Below are 15,948 nucleotides of genomic sequence, written 5' to 3'. Positions count from 1 at the left end.
AAAAAAGAAGGAGAAAGAGGAAAAGAATCCCCAGCAAATGTGCTGCTCTGACTCATCACATGATGCTTCCATCATTTACAAAGCAGCAAGAAGGCCCTCATCAAGGCTAGTGCCATGCTGTCAGACTTCCAAACCTCCAGAAATGTAATAAAGAAATTTATTTTAAAAATATATAGCCATAATATTAAAAATCTGACTGAGCTCATCAATAGCAGGATACATTAAACTGAAGAAACAGTGAGTTAGAAGATAGGCTACTTGAAATGAGATAGTTGGAGAAGAAAGAAGAGGGATAAGGAAGCTTATAATAACTTTGGAACAATATTAAAAGAAAAATATTTAGTCGCCGGGGCTTAAAGTCTTAAGAATGCCAAAGTGATAGACATCTTATTCAAAGCAATAATGAAATTTCCCAAACCCCAAAAATGACACAGATTTGCAGAAACAGGAAGGTCAAAGGTCAGTGGCCAAATTTAACTCAATGAAGTCTACCCTGTAACATCTTATTCAAGCTTGCAAATTTGAAAAAAATATGTAGAAAATGCTCAAGTACAAAGTAAAGAAACAAATATCACTTAAGGGTAACTTGATTTGCCTGACAGTGGATTTCTCAGTAAAATTCTATAGCAGAAAAGAGTGAAATGAGAGTTTTACAACACAAAAGGAGGAGAAAGTGCCATCAAAACCTTCAAGAATATAGTACCCTACCAAGCTATCTTTAAAAATGAAAGGATGATAAAAAAGTTTTCCAGACAAACAAAATCTAAAAGAATATATTTCTTTTATTCCTGAACTGTGCTTCATGAAAAACTAAAGGGAGTTCTTAGAAATGAAAGAAAGGGACCTTAAGGAATACAAGGAGACAAGAGAAGATATAATACTCATTGGTAATCATGATATAAATTAAGAATGCTCTACTATTGTAAGCATAGTAAATAAACCATTCATATAGTTAATATTAAGACAAATTTAACAATTATAATCATAACTTCATTACCATGTAAGAGGCAAGATATAAAATAGAAAATCAAGAATATAATTGTGGTGAAGAGAGGGATTTTCTCAATAATATATTTTCTCTTGTCTTTGTTCTTTTTTTTGGTGTGTTACATTACATAATCATTTGGACATATCTCCTTGTAATAAGTTATTTTTGTAGACCTCTTAGTAGCCCCCAAACAGAAAAGTATAATAGACCAAAAAGAAAAGCTAGGAATCCATACACCCCACTGGCATAAAAGGCAGATAAAAGGCAGATCACAGGAAAAGACTAAGAAGTAGAGAAAAAGAAAAATGATCTTTCACCAAACTAGAAAACAAGGTATAAAGTGATATTCATAAGTTGTGATCTGTTAATGAGCACATTCAATATAAGTGAATTAAATTCTCCAAATAAAATACATAGAGTGAAAAGATAGAAGAGAATTTGACTTAACTGCATGTGTCTTATAAGAGACTCCACTTCTAAAGACACAAGTAGTTGAAAGTGAAGGAATAAAAGATGTTCTGTGTAAACAGCATCCAAAAGAAAACAAGATCAGCCCTAATAATACAGGATAAAATAGACCATAAATAGAAAGCAGGAAAAGAGGCATGATATAATAAGAATGGATTAGAAAATCTAGTATTTTAAATATGCACATGTAACATCGGAGCACATAATGTAAAAAGCATATTTTCATAGACCTAAAGCAAGACAGATATTCCAATTCAGTAATATTTGGAGATTTTAAGACCCTGCTTTTAGCAATGGTGGGGTCATGCAGATAAAAAAAATCAACAAAGCAAGCAACAGCAGAGTTAAATTCTACCCTCAACCAAAAGGACCTAACAGATATCCATATACCATTCAATCTAATAACTACTGAATATACATTTTTCATAATACTAAAATTGATCCTAGTATTATTGAGATAGGATGGTACTGTATCATACATCCGTGAATGTAAAATATCTTGTACCTGCTTTATGACGCATAGTAGTGACCATGTTTCATCAGAGCTATAGTTAATGATGTTACTCTAGAATGTCCTCTTTCCAGAGGATGATTAAGATGCTAATAAAAAAAATGGTACCAGGTACCACAACAGCAACAGAACTTTGCTGTTTTCTGGCTATTATTCTTTTCTTTGTTTTGTTTTTTTTGTTTTGTTTTGTTTTGTTTTGTTTAATGGAATGTGCTGAATGTCTATAATTTTGTTCAGATGACTGCAGAACCTGGAAAAGCTGTTGCTGCTATTGATGCATAACATACTGGTATTATTAGTCTTTTTATATAAATATAAATGCACACACACACACACACACAAATAAATTGAATTTTGGGAAACTTTAACGGTGCTGTCAACTATGGAAAAAGTTATCCTAATTTACTGTGTTGAGTTGGCATTGTACAGAAATGGACAGCCATATTGGTCCAGAAATGTTAATTTTTTTAATTTTAATTTTTCCATTTGTGCAGGGGTAACACATTGTACTAAATATGTAAGGTCATATCTATGTGGGTTTGATTACAGAAACTAAAAAGTATTCTCTAAATAATGAAAAAAAAGAATAAGATAAGACTACAAGAGCAAGAGGAATTTAAATATGTTCAGGGACCATTTTCATCTTCAGAATTAAGGATTATTTTAATCTTACATCATTGCCTTTTCCTTTTCCTTTCCTTTTTAGTGGGGAGGGGAGGAGGGAGTAAAGGGAGGGCAGGGACAAGGGGAAAAAATGAGAATCAAGACCTGTCATGTAAAGGTACAGGATCCCAATAATGAATGTAATTGTATTGTATATCTAGATTGTACCAATAAACTTAATTAAAAAAAGTTTGTTCACTTCAGACATGTTCTAGACTGCTTCTTGATTTCAATTTAATTCAAATGGTTTAAGGGTGATAAACTAGTGACTACCACAGGTGGTCAGTTTCCAAGTTGTGCTTGATCTTATCAGTTGGGATAAAGGATTGTGGTTGATTTGATGAGCTGTTTTCTCTGATGTTATGAAGATGAGAATGTCCGTGGGTCATTAGAGACCCAGAAGCTAGGGCGCAATTATATCAGGAAGATTTGGGTGATAACCCAGAGATTAAACCAAGGACAGCCCGACAACAAAAATAAGAATGCGGAAAACACTTAAGCAAGACACAAAGACAGACTTCCTGTTCACCAATGGCAAACAGTAGGGCAAATGAGGATGAAAAAGCCAATAGTGAACCACCAGGACACCCTGAACTCAAAGCACAGGAAGTAACAAAACAGATCAATCAGGCTCTAGAAAAATTCAAAACAGAAATAATTTCCCAGATAACCATAGAGATAGTGAGCAAAATGGAAGTTGTGATTCAAGACTCTAGAGCAGAAACTGACAAATGATGAAAAAAATAGATGAGCTCAGGACCACGATAGAAGGCATGAAGGCCCAGCATAAGAAAGAAATGGAAAAAATAAATGGCCAACATAGGAAAGAAATGGAATCCACAAAACAGATTCAAACAGATATCCAGGAGATTAAACACTCCATTGAAAGTGTATGCAACATAATAAAAGAATGTGAAGATAGACTCTCAGATATAGAAGATAAGATTGCAGTCAGTGACCATGAAAAGAGAGGACTCTCTCTCTTTTTTTTTTTATGGTACCAGTGATTGAACTCGGGTCCTTGAGCTGGCAAGGTGGGCCACCGAACTGCTGAGCTAAGTCCCCAGCCCCTTGAGAGGTCTCTTAAAAACAGTAGGGGATCATGAGAAATTGATCCAACAACTCCTAGATGATGCAAAGAAGACTAACATAAGACTGATAGGAATCCATGAAGTAGTAGCAGAAAATACAAATGATTTAAAAAAGCTGTTCACAGAATTAATGACAGAAAACTTCCCAAACAGAAGGGAAGAATTTGACATTCAGAAAACTGAGGTATATAGGATGCCAATTAGACACAATAAAAAAAAAAATCTACACCTAGACATATAATAATCAATATCCCAGAAACCCAAAAGAAGAACAAAATACTACAAGCAGTAAGAGAAAAGAAACAAATCACATGCAAAGGAAAGCCCATCAGAATCACAGCAGACTTTTCAACTCAAACCCTTAGGGCAAGGAGAGCCTGGAATGAGATATTTCAAGTACTAAAAGAGAACAACCTTCAACCTATACTGAGGTATTCTGCAAAACTCTCTTTCAAAATGGATGGGGAAATAAGATACTTCCACGACAAAGAACACCTGAGAAACTACATGAATACCAAACCAGCACTACAAGCAATTCTAAACAAGATCCTAGAAAAAGACAATGAAGGCAACAACACCATGAAGCCCAACAGAGCAAATCAAATAGGCAAGGCAAGAAACTAAAAGGAGATGAGAGAAAAAGTAAAAAGAGTCAACAAAAGGCCAATAACATGTCAATAATAAGTCAGTACATATCAGTTATAACCATCAATGTCAATGGCCTCAACTCACCAATCAAGAGAAATAGATTGGCAAAATGGAATAAGAAGCAAAAATCCAACAATATGTTGTATACAACAAACACACCTAGTGCAAAAAGAAGTCCAGAGACTGAAAGTGAAAGGATGGAAAACAATTCTCCATGTGACAGGAGCCCAGAAAAAAACAGTGGTAGCAATCTTATTTGCAGACAAACTAAATTTCAAACCAAAACTGATTGTAGTATTATCGATGTAGGACGGTACTGTATCATATCTCTGTGAATGTAAAATATCGTATACCTGCTTTATGATACATAGTAGTGACTGTGCTTTATCAGAGCTCTATTTAATGATATTACTCTAGAATGTTCTCTTTCCATATTATGATTAAGATGCTAATAAAAAAAAAATGGTGCCAGGTACCACAACAGCAACAGAACTTTGCTGTTTTCTGGCTATTATTCTTTTCTTTGTTTTGTTTTTTTGTTTTTTTGGTTTTTTTTTAATGAAATGTGCTGAATGCCTATAATTTTTTTCAGATGACTGCAGAACCTGGAAAAGCTGTTGCTGCTATTGATGCATTACATACTGCTATTATTGGTCTTTTATATGAATATAAATACACACACACACACACACACACACACACACACATATATATATATAATTTGAATTTTTGGAAACTTTGGAAAATATTATCCCAGTTTACCCTGTTGAGTTGGCATTGTACAGAAATGGACAGCCATGTTGGTCTAGAAATGTTAATTTTTTTATTTTTATCTTTCTTTTCATTTGTACAGGGGTAACGCACTGTATTAAATATGTAAGGTCATATCTATGTGGGTTTGACTACAGAAACTAATAAACTATTATCTAAATAATGAAAAAAAGAATAAGATAAGACTACAAGAGCAAGAAGCAATTTAAATATGTTCAGGGACCATTTTCCATCTTCAGAATTAAGGATTATTTTAATCTTACATCATTGCCTTTTCTCTTTTACTTTCCTTTTTAGTTTTATGTTAGGATTCCCTATTTTTAATGTTCAAACCGAGATTTCTTTAACTGAAATACTGATTAGTTTCTCTGGTGTGAAAAACTATAATAGTACACAGGATCCTAATGAGATAATTAATAATGTGAAATAGGAAGTAAAGGGCTAAAGGTGTAGGGAAAGTTGGAAGGGTGGGGGAAAGGTTATAAGGGAGAGGGAAAAATATCATAAATTGAAAAAATGGAAATAAGGTGTTTTTAAATGGGGAGGGGAGGAGAGGATGAAGGGAGGGTAGAGACAAGGGGAAAAAATGAGAATCAAGACCTGTCATGTAAAGGTACAGGATCCCAATGATGAATGTAACTGTATTGTATACGTAGATTGTACCAATAAACTCAATAATAGAAAAAAATGTTAAAAGGAATGACAAGATCAAATATTAAATGACTGGCATAAGATCCTTGTTCAGAAGATGGAAACATTTAGTGAGGACTTTAAAAGATTTGAGAATATGACAAAGCTTTTTAAAAGATGAAAAATCTGGCCAACATCTGGACATTTGTCAATGGAAATTGAAAGGAAATCTCGCTGAGACTGAAGTATAAGATGTGTGGTAAATTATGAACAAAAGATAATTTGGATACTTTTAAAAGGTTTCAGTACTAATAAATGAAAGAACATGTTAAATTTTACACTTTATTATTGGGGAGAATGGGTCTTTTGGAGCGTGTGAGACAATACAATGTTGTATAAAATGAGTTCTGATTTGTGATGGGAATAATGAGAGGTGTAGAAAATTAAAAAACTACCCATCAGCTCATTTAGAGATCATGAAGAATGTATATAGAGAGGATAAAAACAGGAGTTGTATATGTATATGTATTTGTAGTTAGGAGAGAGTAGCCAAAATTATAAGACATTTACTTGTAGTCTACAGAGTTTTCCCTACTCACAGATTTTTATGTGAGCTAGTAATGTATTGGAAATACAGAACTGAAAAATGGTGAAAGTCACAATTTGGCTTTAAAGGTCAAGCATCAATATAGGAATGGGCTGGGGATTTGGTTCAGTGATTCCATCACCTGCCTTGCAAGTGCCAGAATTTGACTCCCAGTACAAAAAAAAAAAAAAAAAAAAAATCAATATTTGAAGGTGGAAATAAATACTATCACTCATTACAAAGCTTTTGGGGAAAATAATAAAATATTATTCTGAGTAAATTCAGACCTGAGCTTTTAAGGATGTCTTTGATTTTAAAGGAATTGAGAAGACAGAACATATAGAAGTCTTTGAAGAAAGAATGCCAGGGCCAGGTAGTGGTTCAAAGCCAATATAAGAGAATTTTTAGATCCTTTTGTTCATCAGGTGGCACCCTGTGGAGTCGAGAAGGAGATCAAGTGTAGTAAAACAGCACATTAGTGTGATTATAGCAAGTCAATGGTGATGTTGTAGGATTGAAATTTCAGGAGAGAGAGGACTGGAATTGCACTGCAGAAATGTGGAGAATATTATGCTGGGTTGACACTTAATAAAACATCCCTTCTACAAAAAGTTTATTGAGGCTTATTTTTTTCTCTCATTGAGTTTATTGATACATTTTAGCTATACAGTACAGTTACATTCATCATTGGGATCTTGTACCTTTACATGACAGATCTTGGTTCTCATTTTTTCCCTTGTCCCTGCCCTCCCTTCACCCCCTCCTCCCTTCCCCATTTACAAACATTTTATTTCCATTTTTTCATTTTCTCATATTTTTTCCTTTTCCTTTACTTCCTTTCCCCTACCCTTCCCACTTTTCCTACACCTTTAGCCCTTTTCTTCCTATTTCACATTGTCAATTATACCATTAGGATCTTATGTACCATTATAGTTTTTCAAACTAGAGAAACTATTTGGTATTTACACATGTGTGACTTATTTATTTCACTTAGGAGCATATCCTCAATATGTATCCATTTTCCTATGAATGAATCTCATTTCTCATTCTTTATGGCTGAGTAGTATTCCATTTTATAGAAAAACCACATCTTCTTTATCCATTTTCCAACTAATGGGCAAATGGGCAGTTTCCAAGTTTTAACTATTACAAACTGTGCTGCTATAAACATAGGTGCACATATATCACTGTGATATGAATCTTTTAATTCTTTTGGAAAGATACCCAGGGATGGCTGGGTCAAATGGAACCTCTAGTCCCGTCTCTTTGATTTTCATAGTGGTTGCACCAGTTTGCACTCCCACCAACAATGGAGAAGTGTTCCTTTCTCCCCACAATCCCACCAACATTTGTAATTGTTTGATTTCTTGATAGCAGCCATTCTTTGTGGGGAGAAGTGAAATTGTGCAAGAGAAAAAGCTAGTGAGAGAGAAGGAGACCTGAATGAATAAACTTAGTATTTCCTTTTTAATGTTGAGAACTACATTCATTTGAAAAGTATACATACCTTAAAGAAAAAAAGAAAGCATGATCAAATATTCAAGAGCTCAACTCCCCTGATTTGGTTATGAATTGGAGATTTTCTTTGCAGAAAGAAGGATCACCTCTTTGCAAATGTTTGGGTAAAAGAAAAAAGCATGGATTGAGAGTTTGAAGTAGAGAAAGAAGACAATGAAGCTATTTCTTATGGCCTAGGGTCTTTAAAAATTGAAGCAATATTTGCATTGTCATAAGCAGAATTTTAGGACAGCTGAACAAGTTGCCTGCTGTGTTTCAATTATGAATAGCTCAATATTGTTGATTTACCATTGTACTATTTAATTAAGGAATGAAATCTTAACTCAATATTTGGAAAATCCTTTCTAAGAGAACTTTAACCATCTTTTGTGAAAAAAAAGTTTTCCTCATTTTCTTCTAAATTTTTTCTTAATTTATTTATTATGGAGTTATTTTATTAATATGAGCCACTATAGAAATTTTATCTTAAGCATGTCAGAAAAAGAGTATTTTAAATGAAGATGATTTTGGATTAAAAATCCTAGAAAGCTGATTCTCCAAGTTTTTTCTGCTTTTTCAAAACTTGTTATACAGGTGAACTTAATTTTGAAACAGTACAAACAAATTATCATGTCACGGTCCAGTGCACAATTAAAGTATCAATAGTAACACAAAAACCAATAAGGTGACTTTGTATTTATCTACAAGTAGAGTGAATTTTATTAGTTATCAGTTAACTTCCCAGACCATTCCCAGCATAACTAACCGAGAAAGGAGAATGTATTACCTTTTTAAATCAGGGGAGACAGAGTTTTAAAGTGCCTTAGAGTGGCAGTATACGGATGCACATTTTCAATCCTAACTACTCAAGATAGTGAGGCAGGAGGATCTCAGTTTTGAAGCTAGCATGGACATTTTGGTGAGACCCTGTCTCAAGAGAAAACAACACAAAAGATAAAGGTCTAGAGGTGTAGAGTGTTTGTCTAGCTTGTTCAAGGCCCTGAATTCAATTCCCAATACTTAAAATATAAAGTTTTAATGTCCAGACGGAAGAGAAGAGGGTAAATAAGTGCAAGTTTGGGGACCTGAGCTTGAGAATAATTCAGTGTGTGTAGTGGAACACATTTTATGATACAACAATTTGGTTACTTTGATACTTGATGAATTTGCTTGGTTCTTAAGAGCTTATGGCTTAAAGATATTAATTTTCAGAAAGTCCCTAAAATATATTTGTGGAAATTTTCTTCTGGCTTATAGTCTTAGCTTCACATACAAGAACTTCCCAAAACAGTGACTCACATGCCTTTGGATTGTCTTAGTTCCTGGTCCTGGTAGTGCAGGTGGACACAGAGGTGTCTCCATTATCAGTGTCAGGATGCATTAAGAACTGAAGTGTAATGTGAAATGCTTAACTGTTGACTCTGTGTGGGAGAATCATAAAAATACGATTGCGTGATTATATTCGCCATAACAATCTGAAGCTTGGATATAGCCCTGTGATTTCTTTTTTAAAAAGCCAAATTATGGGGGGAAAATAGAACTGGAATAAAATGATAGTAATGATTATTTTGGTATGCTGCATTCAAAAGACGCATGGTTGGGTTTTAGAATAGATCTTGTCAAAACTTTCCATTAAAAAAACTGACTGAGCTGAGAGTATGTTCAGGATAATTGCCTCTTAACTTTGAAAGGCTGAAAAGAAGGAATCATTCTTTTAAGACTGTTTCAAGTAGACTCCTGTATTCTTCCTGTGTCAATGCACTTTACTCATTAGTCTGATTCACTTATATTCCATCAGATAATATTAAACAAAATGTGAGTTAGATATGTGAGAAATGTAGTCTCAGAATGTAATTTATTAATCAAATAGTATGAGCTTCAAAACTGGGAAATTCCACTTGTGATTATAAATCAAAATTTAAATTTAATAAATGTGAGATACAGAAGACTAGTTAATAAAAATGGATAAAAAGACTGATATACTAGATACTTGTAGAAAAACTCATTAAAATCTTTATTTAATATTAAGTTAGATAATTACACAGTAATAAAAAAATTCTTACTAATGCAACATTGAACCAAATGGTAAAATTTTCAGGAATGCAAATATAAAGGTATTTATACAAAACCCAAGTCTCTGTATATTTTTCACAAATCCCAAGAATTATCCAATAATAAGGACTTTTAATTAATTTTTAAAGTGTAGTCCTTATATTCTTCATTTCCTTCCTTTGTTTTAAGAGAATTGCTTTAAATGAATTGCTCTTCTTCACACTTCAGAGCAATTATTAATTGCCTAGTGTTTTCTCTTACTGGAAGATTCTATGAAGTCATGAACTACTTCCTTTGTTCTACTTGACCAAGGAGCAGTATTCGTGCTAAAGCTATACTCTTAAATTTTTTTTTAATATCAGAAGTCACAGAAATCATATCTTTTTAGCATTTAACAGTGTGGTTGCATTCTGGAAGAAGAACCACTCACTGAAAAGTATACAGCAGTGTTCATTTTTATCCTCAGATGGAAGGAAGGGAAAGTCATACTGCCCTTATTTATTGATCAAATATTATGATGACTGTTTTCTTGATAGGAGCCATTCTTTCTGGGATGAGGTGGAATCTTAGTGTTGTTTTCATTTGCATCTTTCAGATAACTAGTGATGTTGAACATTTTTTCGCATGTTTATGTGCCATTTCTACAACTTTCTCTGAGAAATGCTTGTTCATTTCAGATGCCCATTTTTGGATTGGGTCTTTAAATTTAGGAAGACTGACTTCTTTAAAGTTCTTTATACATTCTAGATAGTAGACCATTATCTGAGTAACAGCTGGTAAAAATGTTTCCCACATTGTGGGTTTTCTCTTCTTGCTGTTGGTGGTTTCTCTTGCTGTATAATAACTTTTTAATAAGATGCGGTCTCACTTGTTGATTCTTTGTGCTTGTTCACATACAACTGAGGTTTTGTTCATGAAATCTGTTCCTACACAAGTGTATTCAAGAGTTCTACCCAACCTCTCTTTCATCCAATTTAGTGTTTCCATTTTAATAATTAGATCTTTATTCAATTTCATTTTTAGTTTAGTGTATGGTGAGAGATATAGGTCTAGTTTTAATCTTTGGCAAGTTGCAATCCAATTTTTCCAGCACCATTTATTAGAGTCTATCTTTCCTCCAGTGAGGGAGCTTGGTTCCTTTGTCAAAGATGAGGTTGCTGAGTGTGTCTGTAGTTGTTTCTGCATCTTCTAACTGGCTCCACTGATCTTTGGGTTTATTTTTTGCCAGAATCATGCTATTTTTATACAGTAGCTTTGTAGTATAGTTTCAAGTTGGGAATTATGATACCCCCTACTTTGTCTTTATTGCCTAGGGTTGCTTTTGCTATTCTAGGTCTCTTCTGGTTCCAAATGAATTTTTGGATTGTTTTCTCAAATTCTGTTAAGTATGCTGTTGGAATTTCAGTTGCATGACATTGAATCTATACAGAAGTTTTGGAAGTATGGTCATTTTCATCTTTTCATTTTCTAATATCCTCTCTGATTTCTTTTTTCAGCATGCTAGAATGGCTGATTTCAAGAAATAAACCAATAACAAATGGTGGAGGGGCTGTAGGGAAAAAGGAACCCTTCTCCACTGTTGGTGGAAGTGTAGACAGGTGCAACCACTATGGAAATCAGTATGAAGATACCTCAGAAAACTAGGATTAAAGGTCCCATTTGACCCAGCTATTCCCCTAGTGGGTATCTTCCCAAAATAATTAAAAGAATCATAGCATTGTGATATATGTGCAACCATTTTCATAGTTGTACAGGTTGTAATAGCTAAAACTTAGAAACAACACACTTGCCCATCAACTGGAGACTGGATAAAGAAAATGTGTGTTTTCTTTTTAAATAAAATGGAGTACTAATCAGGTATAAAGAATGAAAAACTAGAGATCTTTATACCTAAATGGATGCACATTGAGGCCCTACTCAATGGAAATAAATTAGACACATGTGTTGAAATACTTACTAATTTCTCTGGTGTGAAAAACTGAAAGTTTAGGTAAGGATCAACATGTATAATAGATAATGTGAAATAGAAAAAGCGTTGAGGAGAAGGGGAAGTGAGAGGGGTGGGGGAAAGACAAGAATGGAAAGGAATAAATATGAGAAAGTGAAAAAAATGGAAACAAAATTTTGTAAATAGGGAGGAGTTGAAGGGAGGGCTGGGGAATGGAAAAATATTGTGTAATGGTACAAATTCCCAATAATAAATGCCAGCATATTGTATCCTAAAATATACCAATAGAATTAATGAATAAAAATATAAAAATAATTTTGGTAGGGAATGCTCCTGATTCTTCTTGCTATCTACAGGGATATATTCATCAAAGTAAAGAAATGGTGCCAAATAGATATGTCAAGAAAAATAATAGTTGGAGTTAGGACTTAAATTGAGGTTGAACTCTCACTGGAGCAAGCACTAATTGACAATAGTGAAATAGGAGATCAATCATCTGGCAAAATCCAACAAGCAACACAGGTAGTCAGTATTTTAATTCATAACAATGGGAAGAGGAAACAAAGGGAAGAAAGAAAGGATTTCATCAAACTCTATTGTTTATGTGAGCCTATTCTGTATTACTAGAAAAGAAATGTTTAAAATAGTGGTAACAAATTATTTATAATATACGAGAGATATTCAGAAGATGATGGCATGATTATTTTGAAAATCACATAGATCTTTCAGTCCATACAATCTGCCTCAGAAAGTAGCAGAAAACTTACTTTGTGATCTTTTTCTTCCTTCTCAAAATGTCATTTGTCTTTTCCTGTTCCTCAGTTAAGAGTTCCAACATCTATTCAGGTGAATAAAATCTATTGACTTTCACTAACATCTCTGACTTTATTTATTTTTTCTCATTGAGTTCATTGGTACATTTGAGGTATACAGTACAGTTACCTTCATTTTGGGATCTTGTACCTTTATATGACAGGTCTTGGTTCTCATTTTTTCCCCTTACCCCTGCCCCCACTTCACCCCTTCCTCCCTTACCTATTTACAAATACTTTATTTCCATTTTTTCATTTTCTCATATTGGTACATTTGAGGTATACAGTACAGTTACCTTCATTTTGGGATCTTGTACCTTTATATGACAGGTCTTGGTTCTCGTTTTTTCCCCTTACCCCTGCCCCCACTTCACCCCTTCCTCCCTCCTCCCAATAGTTGGAGTTAGGACTTAAATTGAGGTTGAACTCTCACTGGAGCAAGCACTAATTGACAATAGTGAAATAGGAGATCAATCATCTGGCAAAATCCAACAAGCAACACAGGTAGTCAGTATTTTAATTCATAACAATGGGAAGAGGAAACAAAGGGAAGAAAGAAAGGATTTCATCAAACTCTATTGTTTATGTGAGCCTATTCTGTATTACTAGAAAAGAAATGTTTAAAATAGTGGTAACAAATTATTTATAATATACGAGAGATATTCAGAAGATGATGGCATGATTATTTTGAAAATCACATAGATCTTTCAGTCCATACAATCTGCCTCAGAAAGTAGCAGAAAACTTACTTTGTGATCTTTTTCTTCCTTCTCAAAATGTCATTTGTCTTTTCCTGTTCCTCAGTTAAGAGTTCCAACATCTATTCAGGTGAATAAAATCTATTGACTTTCACTAACATCTCTGACTTTATTTATTTTTTCTCATTGAGTTCATTGGTACATTTGAGGTATACAGTACAGTTACCTTCATTTTGGGATCTTGTACCTTTATATGACAGGTCTTGGTTCTCATTTTTTCCCCTTACCCCTGCCCCCACTTCACCCCTTCCTCCCTTACCTATTTACAAATACTTTATTTCCATTTTTTCATTTTCTCATATTTTTTTCTTTTCCTTTATTTCCTTTCCCCTACCCTTCCTGTTCTTTGACTTTAAAATGGGGTCATAATTAGTTCTTCAAATAAAATGCTGAAAAAAACCTTCATTTTTACTAGTATCAATCACTTCTCATCACATTTATTCTACATATTACTATTTATATTATTGAAATAACTAGAGAAAGGGACAGGAAATCATGGTTTTGCAAAAGTGGAGACATTTTCCACCACTCTGCAGATGTTTTCGAAGTATACAATGAAGACATTCAGATTTTGAGAAATTGTGATTTATGCAAATTCATTCAGTATGAACAGTGGAACATTCCAAGAATGTTCACTGGCTGAGGAGGTGAATGTGATATAATGGAATTGGGTAAAAACTAGAAAGGAAATTATCATTCAAAAATGAGGATTAAAAACTCTTTTCACTTAACTTTATAGACATGCATATCTGCCACATACACGCACACACACACACACACACAAACACACACATCTTTATTTCCTGAGTATCTACATATAATCTCTTATCAGTTTTCCCACAAGTTAATATGTTAGGTCTAAGATATGTGTTTAAATTTAACTCAAAATTTGTAGAATTCATTATCCAGAAGCAATGGAATTATTTAAAAGTAGACATCCTTCTCCTAAAGTTGACCAAGTAAATTTGATGGTGTTTTGACAACCTCAGTGATTTTGATCTTTGATCATACAAAACAGATAAAATACCAGACAAAAGTCCTCTGCCTCAGAAAGGAAGAGATAGGTAGGTCAGAGATCAGTACCTGGGATTGAGCCAGGCCACCTGCGGGTGGACCATGGTACGTGAAATTGGAATCGTTTGCAAAGTTTGTATGTGAAAGAACTACATCGCTTATCCCTAGTAGCTCATTTGGAAACTGAAGGATCTTCTCATTGTCTCCCCCATTTCAGAATCAGCAGCAGATTGCCCACATTTTAATTAATTTTCATTTTTTTAAAGCATGAAACTGAGCAGCCCTCTCACTAACCCTGTGTTCATTGCACAATAGGCCATGTGTTAGGCAGGATTCCTGATCTTTCCAGAGAATTAATGTGAGCCAAGTATAGAAATCTGCTGCGGTTACTGAAGGCTAACAGTAATTGTTCCAATGTGTCTGTTTATTATGCACATTTTCTCCCCTAAAGTTATTATGTTACCTACTCAGTGTATTTGTCAACTGTTAATGTCTTTGTTTTTGCAGATACAGATGTGGTGTATAAAAATGAGAATGGACATGTCATTAAACTGAATATAGAAACAAATGCTACCACATTATTGTTGGAAAACACAACTTTTGTAAGTAATTAAAAATGAATTACTTTGTATTTCAATACTGTTTAGAATGCTCTGTAGGTGTGCTTAATTTTCTATTCTCTAGTTCCAACATTTCAGGTGGAAAGTTAAGGCTATTGTCATTAGACAATATTGATAGAAAATACATTTATGGCCATGTGTTTTATTTTCTTCCTGTGTGACATTTTTAGTAAGTTAACAAATATTCCAAGAATAGTAATTGCAGGGATATTTTCTTTGTTTTTCCAGCTTTAATTGAGTTTATTGGTACATTTTAGGTATACAATATAGTTACATTCATTGTTGGGATCTTGTACCTCTACATGACAGGTCTTGGTTCTCATTTTTTCCCCTTACCTCTGCCCTCCCTTCACCCCCTCCTCCCCTCCCCATCTACAAACACTTTATTTTCATCTTTTCATTCTCTCACATTTTTTTCTTTTCCCTTTTTACTCTTCCCCTACCCATCCCACCTTCCCTACACCTTTAGCTCCTTTCTTCCCATTCCTGTTTTTAATGTTGCTCTTATATAACCACAGTAGCCGCTGCCATTCTAACAAATCTGACCCAATTAAGGATGAGAAAAATTAGGTATGATTATCTTTTTAGTAAGTTACAATGATCTAGTTATTACAAATATTGAAAAATATAATTTCCAAAAATTATAAAAATAATACATAGCTATTTATTCTTTCATAAATTCAAAGATTCACTATATTGTTTATTAGACAAGTTTGTATGCTAAAGATGAAACATATTGCAGGGTCTCAGAAGACCTCCATAAAATAAAACAATAAAAAAGGCTATTTTTAAAAATTTACTTACACTTGTACATTGCAAATACACATTAAATTTTCAGATATATTACACACAGTGCAAGAGATAGACTATGAACTTTCTCTTCTAGTATAT

The 15,948-nt window shown here is 33.7% G+C and overlaps 1 protein-coding gene across 4 annotated transcripts in view; it reads left to right on the top strand.

The window, feature by feature from the left end:
* Dpp10 (dipeptidyl peptidase like 10) overlaps window positions 1-15,948 on the top strand; it is a 1,319,241-nt gene that overhangs the window by 983,326 nt on the left and 319,967 nt on the right. For all 4 annotated transcript variants that reach the window (XM_033757133.1, XM_033757135.1, XM_033757134.1 and 1 more), the window contains exon 4: window positions 14,945-15,039. In XM_033757133.1, the coding sequence (XP_033613024.1) occupies window positions 14,945-15,039 (95 nt within the window). The remainder of the gene's footprint in view (window positions 1-14,944; window positions 15,040-15,948) is intronic.

Source organism: Fukomys damarensis, unplaced genomic scaffold (genome assembly GCF_012274545.1).
Source record: "Fukomys damarensis isolate Sample0158 unplaced genomic scaffold, DMR_v1.0_HiC HiC_scaffold_29, whole genome shotgun sequence".
Taxonomy (NCBI): Eukaryota; Metazoa; Chordata; class Mammalia; order Rodentia; family Bathyergidae; genus Fukomys; species Fukomys damarensis.
The sequence above is the reverse complement of the archived record's forward strand: the minus strand, read 5'-3'. Positions and strand labels throughout refer to the sequence as shown.